General features: G+C 39.8%; 1 protein-coding gene across 1 annotated transcript in view; it reads left to right on the plus strand. All coding sequences in view use genetic code 11, as the record gives it.

The window, feature by feature from the left end:
• The window catches only part of EGR_10084 (hypothetical protein), a gene marked incomplete at both ends in the record, with an annotated part of 14501 nt that extends 6205 nt beyond the window's left edge, over positions 1–8296 (plus strand). Inside the window, 8 exons of the mRNA XM_024499333.1 lie at positions 1374–1499; positions 2416–2525; positions 3273–3352; positions 4394–4479; positions 5659–5743; positions 6055–6170; positions 6258–6389; positions 8097–8296. Coding sequence (XP_024346259.1) covers positions 1374–1499; positions 2416–2525; positions 3273–3352; positions 4394–4479; positions 5659–5743; positions 6055–6170; positions 6258–6389; positions 8097–8296 — 935 coding nt within the window. The remainder of the gene's footprint in view (positions 1–1373; positions 1500–2415; positions 2526–3272; positions 3353–4393; positions 4480–5658; positions 5744–6054; positions 6171–6257; positions 6390–8096) is intronic.
• Positions 8297–16409: the final 8113 nt, after the last annotated feature.

A 16409-nucleotide genomic window follows, 5' to 3' on the forward strand; every position in this document is an offset into this window, starting at 1 on the left:
GCAGAATTGTTGCAAGCAGTGCCTCCCAATTGCCCACGGATTAAAAGGGAAGGCAATCAGCGACACTACGATTGCAGATACACGAATTCTGCTCAGTGGTGGAATGGAATAGGTGTTGTTTTCTCATCTGTTGATTGTTTGTAAGCATAGGCAGTTTAGAGCAGGTAAAGAACTAGAACAATTCCAGCATGGTCACAACAGCTGGCTACCAAATTAGGCGAAGCTTGATTAATCACATACCTTTTTATAAAGTTTAACCTGCAAACTTTTTACCTACCAACTCACTTTTTTTCGCCTTCCACTATGTAAAACGACAATTTGAAAAAACCTTAATGAGTGATAATTGCCCACGAAATGCAGGAGATGCGAGGCACCAAAGTATCCACTCTCGTTGTCACACACCGTCAGACGGTTAATAAACTCAAACAGGAAATCATAAAAAACTGAAAATAAGCGGAGTATAAGCCTAAAGGAAGGCTAGCATTGTGTTCAACTTTGCAAGAAGCACTTGACTTACTCTCTTTAGATGGATATGTAGTCATAGGCATCCTCGAATTCGACAGCACTCAATGTTATCCTTATTATATGTTAATCAATAAATTTGAGTGATCTTACTTGAGTAAAGCAAGCGTTCCAATTTCTTGCATGCTTGTATCTCTTATCAACACGCCTTAGGTCCCAATGTCTAATGCCTCAAATAATTCAAGACGTTTACTCACACTACTCATTTCTCATCAGCAAAGTGCAGTTATGTGAGAGGGGATGCCGCGCCAAAGATTAACAAATGCAATTGCAAGCGTGGTTTTATATCCGCCTTCAATTTCGAATTACCGCAAAATTGGAGGGAACTTGGTGAGTTCTCACCTTTTCTATATCCATCATGTCAATCGTACAAGCCTTCACAAATAAACACACGTTAACATAGTTGGAGATCCTCCTCTAATTCCCAGTCTCACTTCATTCCTTACCCTCAGTGTCACGCTCACACTCTTCATTATGCAATTGTCAACAGAAATGGCATAAGAGAATGCGGTACGGAATGTGCAAACGAAGCTTAAGCAAGACGATAATCCAGATCTTGCCATGTAACACGCGCTGTGCTGATTTCATCTGATGAATAATATTACGAATGCTATTTAAATTAGCAATAAAAAAGCTTCGAAATTAACGTAGGGCTGTCACAAGCCCTTTTTACGTACTTCTCATGGATTCCAAAATTCATATTTCTACCATTAGGTTAAATCATGACCAGTTGTTAAATAACTAAAAATAGGGATAGTGTGGTCATCTCTGCACTCCCGGACCTACTTAAATGACCCATAAGCAAAACAGACTTCTACCAATGTCTGGGTTCCGCTTTAAAATATTTCTAGGCACAGGAACTGTTGCACGAAATAATGAGCATCACATCACTGATGTAATGCGTACCTTGCTGAAGCATACCCTAGCCTTTCGAGACTTTCATGAAGACGAAAGAAGACTTATTCGACAAAGAAAAGGTATTAGTGCTACTGGCAGGGCCCAAAGACCAGCCTACCCGAAGTGGTACGATAGCCAATTGAAGTGTGACTCATCGCCAAAACCGAGAGATAATCAACCACCTTAGTACATAGCCCTCTCCCGTTTCTAGATCGTCCCCAGCATCCACCATGGTTAACCTCCCTCGTCATCCATCGCAACGAAGTCAGTGCTGCAGGCAAGCATCCGCGGTCCAGCCGTGCCTGTCACCAAATTTCTATGCTACTGAGACGATTCTTGACCGCAATGTCACTGATACCGCCTGGAAATTTAGCTGGATCTGGGGTTTCGTTCGGTATGAGAACTGGAATTAGGAACACAGAATTGTGATGGCAAACATACGTGTCTCCTGACAGACGCAGAATTACTAGCCTTAGAGCTGATTAGTCTAGGAAAGGACTGGATGTAATACGAATCCGTGGATAAGGGTTTCGCAACAATTCTTCCTTGACGCGTTACTCCTACTTTGGAGCTGCCCAGCCATATCTGTCCCAGCAGTATTCAGCTAGTGGAACAATGGAGAAGGTAGCGCAAATTTACTTTTGCAACAGCTTAATGCAGGCACAGTAGGGAGGGTCTGTAACAAGGCTTGAGGATAGTGTACGGTTAGTGTCGCTTCAGTTGTCAATAGCCTTCCTGCAGAACACGGGACTGGGGTAGATGCCGAACGTAGACGGAAATTTCAGCCTTTCTGTTTGGGGTCATCACCATTCCCTCTCCCGCAGCGCATGTACTTCTTCCGCCCCGCTGTTTCATCACCTTGCAGTGTAAACCAGGATAGATGTTCTTTAGGATTAAGTTCACTTTCCGCAGCCACCTATGCAACCTCTCATGACTTCCATGAAGATGAAAGAAGACATGATACTCGGGCAGAATATATGTATTTAACACATAAAGGTACTAGGGCTGCGGACATGGCCCAAAGGGGGATCACCTGGTTTGGTACAACAGCCAAGTCGAAAGTGACTCATCATTTTTACCTGAGAGATAAACAACATTGTATTACAGTATTCTTTCCGGGGTAGCAAATGCTGTGAATTAAGTGACGACAATCTGTCAGTTAGTGCAGTTTCCCACAAGACTTACTGATTTGTCAATTAATCGCAGTCAAATGAATGCTTCTAAGCATAAATGTGCCTTGAAAAGAGAACTGTGCATACGCTTGATGGGAGGTATTTCAGTGTATATACTTATACAAGTCATAGGGGCGAACATAGATAATTAATCATTACTAGCCTATAGAATTGTTAAATTGGATTAGCATGGCTTACCATCTGTGCCGCCATGCAAAGTACACTTTGATCAGGCGAAACAATTGGCCTGGCATTTACTTGAACAATGTTGCACGCTGTTTTTGTAAGTGAATTCTGCCCACATCCTGATATTGTGAACATTCCTCCCTGTCTATCGCCTTCTGCATTAAATTGTTCTATGCTGTTTTTTTTGCTGCTTTAGCAAATGTTACCGAGCTTTGCCAGTTGTATTTTATGAAAATCGGATTAAATAGCTAGAACGGAAAGCGAGTATTTTTTTCGGTGATTATGTATTTAGAGGTGAGTTTTATTGTTAAGCAATACTCACATTGAAAGAGTAATATCACATATGCTCTGATTTTAAAACGGCCTAGTAAGCTAGTCACTCATTACAGCAGAATATGATGGTAACAAGAGCTAGATTTGCCTTAATTTTTCCTCCAAGTAAAAAGCTCCTTTCACATCTAGGTCCATTTCAATATTCTCATTTATTGATATCAGACTGATCTGAAAGGGAAAGGCAGACGATTTAACTGCATGACATGGGGAACTTTCCATGAAAGAACAACTGAATTTGAAAAGTAAGCATAAAACTCCGATCGCATTGAGCCAAGAAATGCAGGTGATGCATAACTACGTCATTCTTTCCAAGGGAACGAATGTTGGTGGTGAAGTGACAAAAGGTAAATTTGATATGTGTGCATCACGCACTGCTTCATCGTACAAAGAGCACTACTGAGGCATGAGTCAGTCTTCTATTGTCAGTAAAACTCTGTGTACTTTGGCCATTTACCAAACATGGAAATTAAGGCATGCAATCCCTGTATGGTTAGTAAATGCTTCTTCTTGACAGCCATTGGTTAGGTCTTACAATGTCAATTAGACTTGCCCTATCAATGGAATTATTTATTGTGCATTGTACGAGCAAGCAGTCTGAGTGTTTACCATCACTACTCCGACTTCTTCTCACACGACAGGCTGTTATCGTAGCAATCGTTGGCTATATTCTCCCTCGAAGTCTCAACTGAGCTCTAAGTGGATACTCTGGCAAATCTGAAAGTGCTCCATCTAAAGTTACTCCTCATCTAGAAGATGATTTACTTTTTCACGCAAAAACAATAAAGCGAGAGATTGGGGAGGAACTCTTAGTGCTTTAACATATACTCGCATGCAATGGCAGGAACCCACGATAAGATGGACAGAGAGAAGCAAATGAAGCAGCGATAAAGCACTGAATGAACTACTTAATGAATGAAATAATGCTAGGGTGTTTGGAATTTAGTGACGAAAACCGAGCAAAATTTGAAGGAAAAGGGAAATGATGCAATGTGCGATGAAATTTGGAAAGCAAAGAGTGAAATAACGCCAGCGACTACACCACGTAGAAACCTGCGGTTTTCGTTACACCATCGAGGGTGTGCTACGTCGGACCGGGTTAGTACATGCTGAGGTGACGGATAAGGAACGCTCGGAGTTGCTGGCCTAATTAAACGCATCCTTCGCCTCTCCTCTAAAGTCTATTTCTCCACCTGTCCCTCTCTCTTCTTCCCCCTCTTCTTCAATGCGATAGTCGACTTCAAAATACTCAAATTTCTCCTTGTACTTTTTCTCTCTGTCTACAGACTTTCCTGTGATGTTCTTCAATTTCTCTTCTTTCCACCCCCATCAGACTTGTGTTTTCTTCTTCCTTTGGTCTTTTTAAGGAACTGTGAATGACCTTTTTCCTTGTAATGGCTTTGTGTAATGTTTGTGGATTATGGGAAAAGGGGAAACTTTTGGCAGGTAACTTGGTAGCTGGATGGATGATTTCGTCAAAACACAGAAAGAATGGAAGATTTCAAGAATAAACTCAAAAGTGGCCACTCAGTAGTTCTGAATTTTCTGCTTTAGCCCTTTGTCAAAAGGCTGAATGCCTATACTCTCAGACGTTATTAATTTAATATGTAGAGAGTAGTTGGTGCATCATGTCTGACGGGTCTAGTTAAATCACTATCGTGCGCGAAGATGAAGACGCTTATGATGTGAGGTATTTCGAAACCAAAATACATAAATTTCATTTACAAAACATCAAGGTTTATCTTTATCAGTACTCTTTTGGGGACACCACACAACTACCAGTTAATTAGAATTTTAAAGCCTACGGCATGTGCCCATATCCACTTTTTAAATTGTCAGATGAACGGGTTATTTATGTGAAGGGATATTTCTCATCTGTCAGCAACCAGGCCTCAAAGTTTGAGAACTCTTAAAAATCCCTTTTATGTGTAAGCATTCATGATTTTAGAACTGCGTGCAAATTGTATGATTTGTAGACTGCCAGATAAGCGCCGACTTAGAGAAAAAATTTCATTCATTTTATTTAAGTGTAGCACCAACCGGCTCTTTAGGATGGGTTCCTCCCAAGCCCAACTAATGGATGAAAGCAGCAGTTTCGACTAATAACCACCTTAAACATGCCCGACTATTCAGCCAAATTCACGACGGCAGGTTGTCAGTTTTATTATCATGAAGTCATGTTATTTACATACGTGCATATATGCATCAATTTAATTTAGCGATATATGGTGAAGTATGAAAACAAGTGTGGAGCTGAAATCACACTATGCAGAGAAAAATGATTTTTGATAAGTGCAAAGAAAAATATATTACTAAATCATTTAAAAGTCATTCAACTTAGCTCATAATCAACTGTGGTCCATCACAGTGTACCACAAGATGCAAGAACTTCTTTTTAACTTACAAAAATCTGTAACAGGTTTTTAAAAGCACGTCTTCCTTAAATTATTGCACAATTTTATCCAACCACCTAAGGATGAGGTTTCCTCGCACATGCAATATCGTCCATTTGCCCAGTAAACGAAAGTAGAATTTACTAGCAAACAAGTAGGTGTGGCGAATGATCAGGTAATGTCAAAATATGAAGAGAACAAAGCACATTGGCGCAATGAAGATCAGAATGTGCATAGTACATGGTAAAGATCTGTTCGTGGTTTGAGTGTTTGATCCAAGTTTTTTTCACCTTGTTATTAATTAAAATGAGTTGGTCTTAAGATGCGCACAAATCACAACTCAGAAGAGTGGCAAAATAGAGGTCCTCTTAAGGGCAAAATTTTTTGGAGCCAACATAAAAACATAAGCGAGGAAAAAAATTGCCTGTTCTGCATTCATATTAAAGATAAATCAAAGTAACATAAAGAACGGATGTGACAGAATTTGTGCAGGGGATCACACACGTGATACAAGAACTTGCATTTTAATGCAGTATTAAGGTTGACGGTTACAGCAGAATAAAAAATGCAGTTCTACAGCCTAATGTATTGACTGTTCTTGTATTCAATCCTACGGTTCATAATGAATTATTGGACTATGAAGATGTAATTTTGCATAAGCAAATCACGGGTAATGCCACTTCACGATGTCATGGCCATGCATTACGGACAGTCATCGGATGGCGTATTTTAAGTTACTGACATTAAATTCATCAAGGTATTCACAGACTATTCGCTTGGCCGCTTTTTCAATGCGCTGGATGCGATAGTGCATTTTCCACCTATTTATTTGCTCTTGGTTACTACGCCGTTAATGTAAAGCATAGTGCCATAGAAATGCTGCATGAAGGTAAAGGCTGAAAAACCCTCTCAGAAGATTTATTTGCCTTTTTACGCCCACCATTATACAAATATTTATTTATTTGTCTCTTCGTTAACACAAATTTACCTCATCCTGTGATTCACGCTTAGTATGCTTGAATTTATCAACAATTCCTGCATGAAAATGAGGGGTTAGATGAATTTGGGCAATGCTTTGTTCCAATACTTACAACAGTGAGAAGGCGGATATAGCGAGTTTGGTGATTCTGACCTTTTCTCCCTTGGACACTTTCTGGTGATTTCATGGCTGGTAGGAATATATATTAATCGAAAAGTATTGCAGCCACACCTAAGAACATCGGTATGCTACTTCTCATCTGCTTATAAGTGAATATTTATTATTTGTGTTGGCTTGTTAAAAAGGGATTGTTTTACAGTATTTTGAAGGTGACTCCGCTCTAATGCGCTAATGTACGTCAGATCATAATCAATTTGCACTAGTAAATACATTCATTTTAAGGCATATGCATTTGCCAATGGAAATGGTTGGCGGAATTACGAAGTATCGCCAAATGACAGAGCATGTGCAGCGTGCACTAGGAATTCAGCAGCACCACAACAAACAAATTTAACTCCAATAAAGTACGCTACCATTTGTATGTGAAGGCGAAGCAGAATGAAGTCAACGAACCTTCGTATTCTGCAAACATGGATTCAGCTACTTTAGTGCCATCTTTACTAGCAAGTCTTTATTGCAGTAGCCAAGATGCTTGACCATTCCATGTTTATTCAAAGGGCTGTCAGAATCTGAGCCCCGATGAAATCGTGAAACGGCAGAAGCATTGAGCCATTGTGAATGTCCACCCTGCCACTTCAATGGGTTATTGCAGTATGGAACCTCACTACCCTTTTAAACAAATAAAGAGAGCATATGCATTAAAATGCTTCCAGATTTAAGATATCCTACAAAATGTGCCAGGGTGCCTGAATCCAAATTTGTAGTGTATGAAGGTGCGGATTTGTTGAAAGTGTGGACTGTGAATTACTCACTATAAATATGGAACTGGAATCGGCAACATTGAGATTACGGGTAGGCGGCTTCGTAGAAAACATTTGTAGGTCATTGTGACTGGTGGATTCCTCTATATTGTTTTTCATCATGAAGGGATTACAGAATGTGGGACAAGCATAAAAGTGGATTCTGAACTTCTATCCTTGGAGCCATCAACGCCTCTTTTAACGTGAGGATTGGACACAGCTCAGCGTTTTCTCATTGGGCTCTGTGAAAACTGGAAAATAATATGGGTTTGCTATTATTGTTTTATCAGGACATCCTTTGTTAATGTTAATTTTCCTGCTTCTGATCAATAGGCTGGCTTCTTTTCATTGTAGCGATGTCTGGGTGGGGTTGAATCAGCAACAGTAAACTAGTGTCACCAGTCTGAAATGGGCTAGTAGGAGCGCAATACCAGGGTTTCTAAACAGGTGCTGAACACTTTAACTGGATTACTCAAGGGTAATTGCGTATATCAGGGTGGAGGTGTGCGGAAATTAATGCAGGGGAGGGAGGAATAGAGGGAGAGTAGATAGGGGACAGTACATGAGAGGTGAGTTAAAGCAGTAGTAGAATTCTACACCAACTGAAACTCTACATTCAGTTGCATCACTGTTATCTTTCAGTGTACGGCAATGGCCCTTGGCACTGCATTGGTGTTAACTAAAATGTTCTGAAAAGTGGCTAGTGTTGCTGTACCTGTTCCTTGCTTTTGTTTTGGCACAAATAATTCTGTGGGGAGGAGGCCTCGCTCTGTTGTTCAGGGCATACTGCTTGACGAAAGTTTCACTGACTGTCTTTTACAAATAAAATACCTAAATCAAAAATTTTTGCATTACGAAAAGGCTGCTTGCGATGATCTTTGGGTTTCAAATTTATAAGCTTTAGCACAGGGGATGTACATCTTTATTTAGTGCTGTGCTCAGATGCACTTGCCATTTCGGACTAAACGACCTTCAGTGTGTCGCATATCTCACTTGGCGACAAAAGGGGTATTTTGACCCCTGTCCCATTGCTACATATCTTGCCAGTGTGATCGCTTCGTATCTATCAGCAAGGGGACGACGATCATTTCCTTTGAAACAGTAACAGACCTGGTGTTAGAGTAGTGGGATAATTCTGAACCCGCCAATTATTTGCACTCCAATACAACAGTAAATTCAAACGAATGTTGTGAGTTGTGGAAGGATGATCTTCGCGAATTCCTTCCAACACCGTCACATATTTCACTGTGATAACCTTAGACCCCTTCCAGACATCTCATCTTGTGCTAACATATGATAATACTTCTCAATTTTGCAATCCCCGTTCATTAACCACTGCCTTTGATTGGCCTGTTGCCTTTTGCCCAGTGTTTGTTCATACGAGGGTGTGCCTGTCTACTTACAACATAGATGTTAGTCTCTACATCGGTGCTTGAGCACACATTTCATAGAAAATGTCCTGTTTGTCGCTCTCATTGTAGTCAATTACGCTGTGCACTTAAAGCCATCCGATTCTTAATTTCATTCTTCATTTGATCAGCTGAGCTCATTAAAAGTACCGACACGAAAATCCACATAGTGACGCACAATGTAATAGATTGATTGAAAGTGACCGGAGTGTGAGGATGGGTGCTAACGAAAAAGAATATGTAAATCGACAGCAGGGTCAGTAATGAAATGGTTAATGCATCAGATTACCAAATCTAGCTTATATTCTTTATTTTGAGAAATCACTGCTTATAGGACTTCTTAAATGCTGAATTTGGACGTCCCTAAAGCCTTCTTAATGACTTTATTACCGTTTGGGGACACCTTGCACCAATTTCAGCCCACCTCGTTGGAATGTTTTGATCAGTAGTAGGACCTACTGTCTATTTGCTTACATGCCTTTTCCGGTACAAATAACCGCTAGCCAAGTGTTCTGGTAGCTGCTATCACCATAATGTCATTTAGGACTCGAATTTGTCATCATTTTGCCACTACTATTCCGGGAAGTGCAGTGGAAGCATGTCATTGCCGAATAGCGCTGTTTTGCCGGTATCGTGTTGGATTGACAGTCAAATGTTGAAATGTGAATTGAAAAGCATTATGTCAGTTGAGTGAGGACAGTAGGTCTAGCAGTCCATTGATTGGGGTTCCATCTGAGCAGAACACACAGCAGTCACACTCAAAGCCGGCTTAATTATTGAATGATGTGATTATGTGATTGTGGTTTACTGATCTAATGATAGCACCGCTGTTGCAATGCTAGAAAGAGACGGAAGAGAGTATTCACTACTTGCTCTGGTTTTCTAGCCTCCTCCTATTCTATTCTCGCATAAATGCACGAAGCTCAGGGAAAAACCCCAAATCCCAATTCTTTTTACATACAAAATCGGGTAGATTTAACAAAATCTTTGCTACCATTATTTGCCGCATCCAGGTTTTGATCAAAGCTATTAATCTGGCCTTCTGCTCACCAGAAATATATACTATTTGATTTCGACTAATAGATACATTTAGATATCTCACGTTGTGTATTATATGGGGTGGAGTGGTTACTGAGCATCAAAGGCTAACAAGAAACCAACATTTGAACCTTCTCTTTTTTGACAACCAATCACGATTTCACCGATTCGGAAGACTGCTTTGTTGAGCTAATGAGGTAACGCAGTACATAATCCTAGTCCCCAATGCTTAGATTGTCATAACTCATTCTACTTATGCTACCTATTCTATGCAAGTAGTAAGTATACTGAGCAACAAGGAAATGTAGGAGAATGCACGACTACAAATTGGTTTTCTATTTGCGTATCTGCATAACATTTTATGTAATTCAATGTGATTTCTCTTACATACACGGCACTTCATTCAGCCCATAACATGTGTGGAAGCTTATAGTAAGAGCGCAATATGGAGAAGAGTGTAACTGGTTTATCACTGTTGGGAAGGTTTACTAAATGCAGAAAATCCAGCTTGAAATTTAAACAGTTGGAAAGTGGCCCATCACCAAGTATGGCGTGTATAAGTGTGTTTGCAGATACAGTTTCACTAGCACTGGTCTCAGCAATTCTACATCTTGGCAGTGTACGACACAGTCACACGTCACATACAGCGTGTGCGTGTGTGAGTGAGTGCAATGCGGCTGACGTTAGATTGCTAGGAGTAGTAGAAGTAGTGCGCGAAGCAGAACAGTGCCTGCGCAAACTAATGCATAAGTTGGATTGAAGAGCGAGGCTCCTTCTCATAGACAGTGACATTCTCATGCCCTATGTACCTGCTCTACCCATCAAACCGATGCTTATGTCTCTAAGCTAAGTTTCTACCTTCTACTTCTAGCCATACGTATCTTCTTCATAGACCTTCATACCAGAATCTCTTCACTGATACACTCTACTGCCTGCATCTACAGTTTTGATGAGCTGTGCAATGAAGAGCTGCACTGACCTTATCAGTGTGAAATGGTGCATGCACGATGGGATTGACTGGCTGCATTGCACTGCCTTAGATCTACCTGTGATAGGTCTCACATTATGATTTGCTGTACGCCTTCTCACAAATAAACAAACTCTAGCTTTCCGATTTGCTTTTTACTCCCCGACAGAATGAACATTTGCAGACATGAATTGCACAATTCTGATGTTGTGATTGCAAATCAGTCAGTCCACAAAGCTGTGTCGTAGCAGTTGGCATGGTGGAAGAAATGTCGCCAAACAATTTGAATGATAGAGCTAATGCAATAAACACAAATGACCATCAAATCTGGCTGATTTCAGGGATTATTTTGAAGGCACGTGCACGAGAGACCAACATTTTGGATTAAGTCACGTTTTACAGAGCTGAAAAATTATCTCAAAATCAGTGTCTCTATGAAATCACCACCTCGCCCTGGCAATATGGTGAAGCTTTCCTTTAATCTACACAGGCACTGCAATATTGTGCAGTCTCATTCGTCATTTGGCATGGCAAGAAGTCGAGAGTGAATACGGATAGATGTATTTACAACTTCAAAAATCTCCAAAGCTTCTCATCAGAAGGCATTTAATGCTCGGGTATTTTAAAAGGCAAAGTGATGGTTGCAGGATCATGGGAATTTGAGTTTTAGATGATATTATGCTGGTAGCAAATATCAGCTAAATTCGGTTGGCAGTTAGTTGTGCGAAAAAGGCAAGTAAGTGCATAGGGGGCTAACAATTCGATTGATTAAAACATCTTAATGATGTTGGTTACAAGTGCTATAAAAATACCCTCAAATTACAATAAAATCATCAATATGGCTTTAGGGGCACCGAAAATCAGCAAATTTTAGGCCCTAGAAGGAGTGATGACTCTAAAATTAAGTTGGCATAGGAACCCTGATTTTTGCCTTTTACACTTATAATAAACCAGTTGTAATTAAGCAGTATTTATTATCTCATTACTCGTAGACCTGATGGTTTGGATTATAAGGCTCAGGAATCCACCTTTACTTTAACATTACGTCTGTTGGTTTTCCACAAAAAGATTTAACTTTCCATGGCCAATGGACTCAAAGCAAAGCAGAATCGTAAGCGGTTCTAAGAAATAAATTTTTTGCCGCGGCTAACTTACAAAAAACTGAAGAACATTTAGTTTAAAGTGCAAGTACACCTAAACACCGCATTAAATAAAGATGCATATTTTTTGTGCAAAAGTATATTTTTTGAAGTCCAAAATACATTTCAGTTGGTTTTTTCATGATGCGTTTTATGAATTTGGATATTCTATTTGAAATAGGCACGCAAGGAAAATTTTGACAAGCTGTTGACACTGGATAAAAGAGCAAGGCTTTCTACACTTCAAGCTTATTTGAGCCGAACCTGAAGACTTGTGAACGCTTACGCACGGGAACATCCACGAATGAACATGACTCCACCAACCCCATCGTAGGTCCTGCAGTAGTGACGATTTGTTTTAAACAATTCAGCTAATAACAGTGAAGTGTAGAGGACCTCGCAAGCAGCATATGCCTTTTGTGAAAGGTAACAGTGGTGCAGCTGGATGTACAGCTTCAGTTGGCTCAGAATTTGACCACATATTCGATACACCCGCTACGTACTCTCCCCTACCTACTCTCTCTCTCCCTCTTTCGCCGCCATGTATTTCCTTCCTCAGACTTCCACATTTCCAGCCTGTCATATATCAGTACACCTACACCCTCGAAATTACCCCTTAGTAATCTAGTGAATGTGTTCAGCACATGTTCAAAATACACAGATATTGCGCCCCTACAAACTCATTTCCGACTGTTGGCAGGAATTGACTGTTACTGATTAAACCTCACTGTGAAATCGCCGCAATGAAAAGAATCCAATCAATTGATTAGGAGATGGAAAACTGTTATTAACAAAGGATGCACTGATAGAGCAGAGATAGTAAAACTGCATGTTTTTTCTGGCGCATCAGACAGCTAACTGAGTACACGATGGGCTGCGTCCACTCCATACAGTAACAATGGTGTTGATGTCTCCAATTAAGAAAGTTTAGAAGTTTGTCTCAAATTCTGTATTCCTATCACCATTACTAGCATCTTAATAAAGATAACTCAATCAGTCACAATGATCCGAGTTTGTTGTCTGCAAAGCCGTGTGTCTCCAATCTCGATGTCGTCAATTACATATCCGTATTTGCTGTAGGTAATTTGTAGTTGACTTTTCAACAATTCCTCTTCTTCATAATCTACCAATTTTGGATTCGGGTACCTTGACATCTTTTGCTAAGATGTCGCAATTCTGTCAATGTATTAATGTTAGTCCTCTCCTTATTTATGTGAGAGTAGTGAGGGACAGTGCTGCAAAGATCCAGTGAAGTGGCAGGAGGGACATTCAAAATGGCGCTTTACCCCTGTCACTTCAGGATGACATCGAGGCTCTGATTCTAATCACGCTCAAAGTAAACATGGGATGGGTAAGCATTTTGTTTTCTGCGTGAATGAGAATTGCTAATAATCCACGTCTGCATGATAGGAAAGTGCGGAAATGTTCAAAGTGGTGTCTTTCATTTACCCAATAATTGTAAGCAAAGCTTTTTGGTGAAACTAGCTTAGCAGACACACGGTTTTGCGTACAATATTCTTGGATAACTGCAAGTGTTATAAGTATCCTCATGAAATTGTTGGCAAAGGAATAGGTGTTAATTGAGGTGGGTTGAAAATAACATGAGGCCTATAATTTTTGACTTTGAAGCCAATGTCATTACCGACGTTGACGTGTAGAAACGGTGCAGAAGTTCAATTGCGAAGCATTTGTCGTTGACACTTGCGACAAGAAAAACTGCACAGTAAACGCATCACTGCAGATGGTAAAGCGGAAGTAGGCGGACATCAGATGCTTTCTTAACGCTTCCATTAACGCCTGCGCCTCATCTGCATGCGTTTTTCTACAAGTAAGTCATGGCCTCTCATTCTTCAGCTCCTAAGGGCTGAAAAATTTGGACTTTTTTTCAGTGTTTAGTTGCAAATACCATTTCTTGTTCATTATCATCCCTTTTGGGAATCGAAATTGAAGTCATTTTACATCTTTATAACTTTGCGTATTATGCTTGTCCGAAATAAATCATGCCAAAAATTTATCTTACTCTTGCAATCGGACATCCGCTACAGTCTTGAGGAGGATAGGTATGTCATTTCTGCAGTCCGCTGAAACATCATTCGTGATGACTGCATTTTTTCCTTTAAAATCCCTGCATCTGCTGCAGGTTTGTCACCGAAAGGGGTGTTTGTGGAACTATAAGATAAATACAGGAAGATGTAAGAGGACTCTGGTCTGCAAATTAGGTCTAACAAGCCAAAGCGAAACCCACTAATTTCTGTGTACCTACTGAGATGAATCAAAGCACTTGAACGATCGTACTAGTCACCGCATTCAAAGAAAGAGAGCTTTGAGGTGTTTAGTCTACATTCACTTAGGAGCACGTGGTAAATAAAATGAAAACAAAATGAAATAGGAGACAGTTGGATCCTCCGAAAAATAGCAGTCGTAGGTAAACCATAGCACAAATGGTTCTATTAATGTCGAGAGCATAACACTTTTAGATATATGCAATCAAACGCATTTATGGGGTTGATTTTAAATGACACTGGCATTTGGCAAAATCTGGAAGTCCTTTGACACGTGCTAAACAACTAATTATTAATTGGACTGCTGTCTCTCCTACAGCATGAGGATAAAGGCCGGACATCAGGCCTTGAGTTTGAGACAAGAGGGCTTCTTGACGGATACCAATGAAAAGTGAAGCCTAATGTTGTTCCACTAAAATAATTATGCAAAGAATTTTAGTTGTAAGAAAAAAAATTGGAAAAATTACTAGTGATTATTAGTCCTTTAAAAGTAAAGGCGCGAAATTATGTTGGTTGGTGTGACAATTCTTATGTGGCAAAATTAGTGTTCGACTTGAAATACTTTCACTCGCAAAATTAATTCCACAAATTTAAGGCAATATTAATGGCCGTCTTTTGCGCTGATTGCAACTAATCTTTGTTTCCCAAAAGGAGGAACATAAAGATTGCATTTGATGTGATACATTGGGATTGTACATGTCTTTGCGCCAAGGATGATTTTCTTCCCTATCTTTAAGAAGATGGACAGCCTGAAGCAGTTCTTTAATAACAGGCAGAAAAGATAGAGTTTCCAAATGTTGATAATTTAATATGCCTTGTAAACCGTAACTTACTCTGGTGGGATAGTTGATACAAATCTTAACAATCACGAATAATAAGATGGAGAGGTTAAACCACAACAGCAAGATGAAGGTCAGAATGCACATCGGACATGGTGAAGATCTGTCCATCGTTTAAGTGTTTGACGCAGGTTCTTTTGGTTTGTCAGTAATAAAAAGGAGCTGGCCTTAAAATTTGTGCAAATTATAATGCAGAAGGGCTGCAAAAGTGGAATTTTTATTACCTGCACAATATGGGTAGAGGCATAACATACTAAAATGGGTATTTTCTTCGGCTGTTTTTTATTATTATAAAAATACATCAAAATAATTCAAGGGACATACTGGACAAATTTTGCCCAGCGCTTTGCGTAATTTTGATCTGATCCCTATCAGCTAAGTAATACAAAACTGCGATTTATTATTAGCTAGTTATAAAATGCCGTAATCCCTAACGAGGATGAGTGCTAAATTTCCGATGGATAATATCAAAGGCTGCACCATTGTTGACACTCTCATTTTAAGCTGTCTCTAACCACGCTTCATTATCTAATTAAAAGGGAAAAAGAAAATCAAGCATACCTTATTACAATGTTACCTATACTAACCAGATTGGAGTACCCGTATTCATGCAAGTGAAACTTGAGCCAACAATGCACTAGTATCAGCAAGGGAACATACAAATTATCATTGCAAAATGCCAAGTTAGGAGGAAGAGAGAAGTCATGCAATGCTTAGCCAGTTTTAAAAAAATGCGCGTTGAAATATGAGACGTGAAGGGGAAATAACTTTAGTGACTACACCAAGTAGTAACCTCTAGTTCCTGTCACACCATCGAGGTTGTGCTCGTCGGGCCGGGTCGGTACAGTAACGGATGACGAATAGGAATTCTCCAGGTTGCTGGCCCGATTTAACGCATCCTACGCATTTACAGTTTACTGCATTTCTCCTACCTCTTCCACAATCTTCTCCTCTTATTTCTGCTACAAGATATCCATATTTGAAACATTATTACCTTCTATGGGCATTTCTCTTTTTTTAATTTCCTATCCACGCCCCTTTTTGGAACTTTTTTAATTTTTCCTGTTCCTTTTTATCCCCTTTTCAATAAAATGTTTTTTTTCCTTTTTATCTGCAGCAATTACAATTTATGTTTTGGCTATACGCATGATATTATTTTATCCTCCTAACTGTCCTTGAATTTTTGCCACAATTTCTGACAATTTGGTGTTTGAACTACTTGGGGATACTTGGAACAAGACGAATGTATCTAATGTTTATTTGCCGTTTCAACACTCAAAAATCAACGAGTAGTGAGTCAATATTGAATAGAGCTATTAGAGATTGTGGGGGCTGA

The sequence above is a fragment of the Echinococcus granulosus genome (genome assembly GCF_000524195.1).
Source record: "Echinococcus granulosus chromosome Unknown EG_S00188, whole genome shotgun sequence".
NCBI lineage: Eukaryota > Metazoa > Platyhelminthes > Cestoda > Cyclophyllidea > Taeniidae > Echinococcus > Echinococcus granulosus.